This window comes from Fusarium coffeatum (genome assembly GCF_003316985.1).
Source record: "Fusarium coffeatum strain FIESC_28 chromosome Unknown BRIP53273_contig_95, whole genome shotgun sequence".
Taxonomy (NCBI): domain Eukaryota; kingdom Fungi; phylum Ascomycota; class Sordariomycetes; order Hypocreales; family Nectriaceae; genus Fusarium; species Fusarium coffeatum.
In genome coordinates, this window is record NW_022157890.1 from 164758 (window position 1) to 168790 (window position 4033).

A 4033-nucleotide genomic window follows, 5' to 3' on the forward strand; every position below is an offset into this window, starting at 1 on the left:
AAACGCCACGAAACTTTTTAAAATGCTAGGGGAGGATTTCTTTTTGTAAATACAAAAGACCGTGGGACACGGCCGTAAGCAGTGGGCATACCTAGGTCTATGTTATTTGCACCAGATACAAAACTTATAGTACGTAGTAATCGATCACTGTGCTTCAATACTTCTTAGAGAAAAATGCGCCGACATTACTGTACTGTGACTATTGTGGCTATTGTAGCTAGATCAAGTCCGTCTCGGATGTGTCAATACTGTCATAGCTTGTCCTATCTCTTCGCCCATCATGAGGAGGCGGTTTGGAAGTTTTGGCGGATTCAAAATAACGGCGAATCATCCGAAAGTTCTTGAAATTGCTTGTTCGTGTACAGGTAGCCGTAACCTCTACTGAATGTTGTAGTGAATATAAGTTGGGTCAGTTTCGTCATCCTGAAAGGCAGGGTTCCAGTCACTTGACTGAAGCAACAATAGTCTTAAGGTACCTCCTGGGGCTTGGCTCAGCTCGGCAAGATTCCCGATGGGACTGTCGAATGCGGTGAGCAATGGAGCTCGGTAGTCGATGTTCCAGTAATCGCATTCGTAGACGTTCGAATTAGAGCTCTGCATGGCCATTAGATAGGCCAGCCTTCCTCGCCGTCGATGCATCCAGACGACAAACTCATGCTGGCTTGCTTAGGAAGGAGTAAGTGGCCATATGTCCTTTCCGTCCCCATTCAGTACTTTGTCGTTATAACACGTAACATCTGCTCTTGTTCTCGATCGAACGTCACGCCCCATAAAGTCCCAATGCACTACAGTAGAAGCACTGCATAGCATCGACGCAGACAAATTCATCAAAGACACTTCTAGGATTCTACAGTAGAAAACGATATCCAGAATTGTTAAACTTCTTAAGTATCCACATAGTTTACAAGCTGTCTCAAAAGAGAATTTCATCCTGGTAATTGGCCTCCTCAGTAGCCGCAGGGTAATGAAAAAGTCAGGATCCCTGTGCAATTAAATTTTTGTTCCAGGGTCCTTGTCAGCACGCCGTACAGTTAGGCGTACGCTCAGTCTTCTTATGTGCGGGGTATGTCTCGTTGCTCCTTCAGCCGCACGAGCACGGCGGTCTTAACGCTGTCAGCAATTGATTCCGTATCGACGAATTTATAATATTTCGGTCGCATCTACTCACTAGACTACGCGCCAACAGACTCCGATAAGATGCCGGCCATGCGAAGAAGCTACGTCGATCGATCGGATACACTCGACCCCAGGGACTATAAAATAGCCTGGATAGCTCCACTCGAGATCGAAGCTAGGGCTGCCATATGTTTACTAGACGAACGACACCGCGGCCGGTTTCCTGTCAACCGTGGCGATGATTACGTGTTTCAGGCGGGTTCCATGGGCGACCATAACATTATCATCGCAACTCTGCCAGCAGGTCAGGAATACGGCACGGGCTCCGCGGCTGCACTGGCAAGCCAGGTGAAGAAAATTTTCCCCAACCTCTGGTTTGGCTTGCTCGTCGGTGTGGCAGCGGGACTCCCTGACCTTTCCCGTGTCCCTGAGCGCGATATACGGCTCGGTGACGTGCTTGTAGGACTCGCTGACGGCGAAAGCGCGGGACTGGTCCCGTATGACCTCGGCAAAGAAACGGAAGACGGGTTTCAACCCCTCCGACTTGGCCACAGCCTTGCCACGACTGAACCAATTGTACGAGCAGCCATAGGTAGCATCAAGCTCGAGGCGCCATACGACACAGAGAAGCTTTTACCATTTTACGAGAAAATACGCCACTGTGAGCATGCAACTGGCACATTTTCCGATCCAGGGCAAGACAACGACACATTATACCTTGTTTGCAACGGTGGACAAGAGGAGGTCGTTGAACGTTCCCCACGATCAACACCAGACTATCGACGCACTCGAGTGTGGTATGGCCCAATCGGATCAGGGGACAAGCTATTAAAGAACGCAGAAAGGCGAAATGAGCTGAGGGACAGATATGGCATTATTGGTTTAGAAATGGAAGCGGCAGGAACAATGAACCGAATTCCTGTGGGCGTCATTCGGGGAGTATGCGACTACGGCGATCGGCATAAAAACAAAAATTGGCAGCCGTATGCGGCAGCGATGGCGGCTTCATATGCTAGAGCATTGCTCGATGAGATTCGCTCGAATGACAAGACAGTAGATTTGACTGGTGAGTAATCATCAAAAAGCAATTCAAGCTATACAAATAAGGACAAGTCGCTCACGATACATTAGAGAAGACTTCTAGATCATGTTATTATATCCCGTTCACCAGAAACACACGCTTCACTGGTCGCACATCCATCTTGAACGCTTTAGAAGACAAGTTCTTCGGTCAGGACCCGAGCCAGAGGATGTCACTCGTCGGGCTTGGTGGGGTCGGTAAGACTCAAATCGCGTTGCGTTTTGCCTATCAGATCAAGGACCACCGACCAGACTATTCGATCTTCTGGGTGCCAGTTCTGAGCGATGAAACTGCAGAACGTGCTTACGGGGACATTGCAAAAATGCTTGGGTTGCAGGAGAGGAGCGAAGACGATGATGTGAAGAATCTAGTCTGCCAATACCTCAGCTCCGATGAAGCTGGCAAGTGGCTGCTAATTGTGGATAATGCCGATGATGAGGAGCTTATTCTTGGATCTGCTGAAAAGCCAGGGCTGGAAGGGTTTTTGCCCCAAAGAGAAGACGTTATCATATTGTTGACGACGCGGTCTGGGCAAGTCGCTGAGGCTTTCGCGCAATCCGATGTGATTGATATCGAACAAATGGACCAGAAAGAATCAATGGTGCTCTTGGAAAAGTCTCTGGTGCGAAAACAGCTCCTTCAGGACGAAACATCAGTCATCAAGCTGCTCACATATTTGACCTTTCTCCCACTGGCCATTACGCAGGCTGCCGCATACCTCAATCAAACCAGAGCGCCCATACGGACATATTTAGGGCTCTTACAAAATGCCGAGCACAAAGATCCGAGCGTTCTTGACAGGGAGTTCAGAGACAATACCCGATACAAGGGTTCCCAGAATGCAATAGGAACAACATGGATTGTGTCTTTCCACCAGATCCAAAAGTCGGACCAACTTGCTGTTGATCTTTTATCATTCATCTCTTACATCGAGCCAAAGGAGATTCCCCAGTCAATACTGCCTGGTGCAGAGGGTGACGAGTTGGAATGGGCTATCGGTACACTTTGCAGCTACTCTTTTCTGGTTCGTAGGGAGGAGAGCGATGTATTCGATATGCACAGCCTTGTGCACACGGCAACACGAGGTTGGCTTAAGAAGCAGGATCGAGAGAGAGAAGCTTCGAACGCTGCAATACGCCACATTGCAGCGAGGTTTCCTGTAATAATCGATGCTCACTATGGCCAAAGGAGGGAGTATCTGCCACATGCAATGCGGCTGCTAAATCAAAACCACGAGGATAAAACATCAGAAGTTTTTCGGCTTTTTCAGAAGGTTGGAAACACCTTCTATGCAGACAGACGATTCAAAGAAGCGATAAGATGTTTTGAGGAGGTATATCGGTGGAGACAGGACCGTTGTTATGAAACAGACCATGATCGACTATGCTCAGAGCACGACCTTGCAAGAGCATACCTTAATAACCGACGAATTGAGGATGCGATTACGATTATTGAGCACGTGGTAAATGTTAAGAAAAAGACGCTAGACGAGAAGAACCATTCTCGACTAGCCTCAGAGCACGTACTAGCAAGCGCATACCTCGATAACCGACGAATCAAGGATGCAATTACGATCCTTGAGCACGTGGTAAATGTTGAGAGAGAGATACTAGACGAGAAGGATCATTCTCGACTAGCTTCAGAGCACGTACTGGCAAGCGCATATCTCAATGACCAACGAATTGAGGATGCGATTGTGATCCTTGAGCACATGGTAAATATTCAGAGAGGGACATTAGATGAGAAGGATCATTTTCGACTAGCCTCAAAGCACGTACTGGCAAGCGCATACCTTGACAACCGACGAATCAAGGATGCAATTACGATCCTTGAGCA

The 4033-nt window shown here is 48.1% G+C and overlaps 1 protein-coding gene across 1 annotated transcript; it reads left to right on the plus strand.

Moving 5' to 3' along the window:
• Positions 1-1197: 1197 nt before the first annotated feature.
• FIESC28_04561 (uncharacterized protein) lies at positions 1198-3897 on the plus strand (the record flags this gene model as incomplete). Its single annotated transcript, XM_031158708.1, has 3 exons — positions 1198-2182; positions 2230-3785; positions 3841-3897. 3 exons carry the CDS (start codon positions 1198-1200, stop codon positions 3895-3897), a joined length of 2598 nt encoding a protein of 865 aa, XP_031017286.1.
• Positions 3898-4033: the final 136 nt, after the last annotated feature.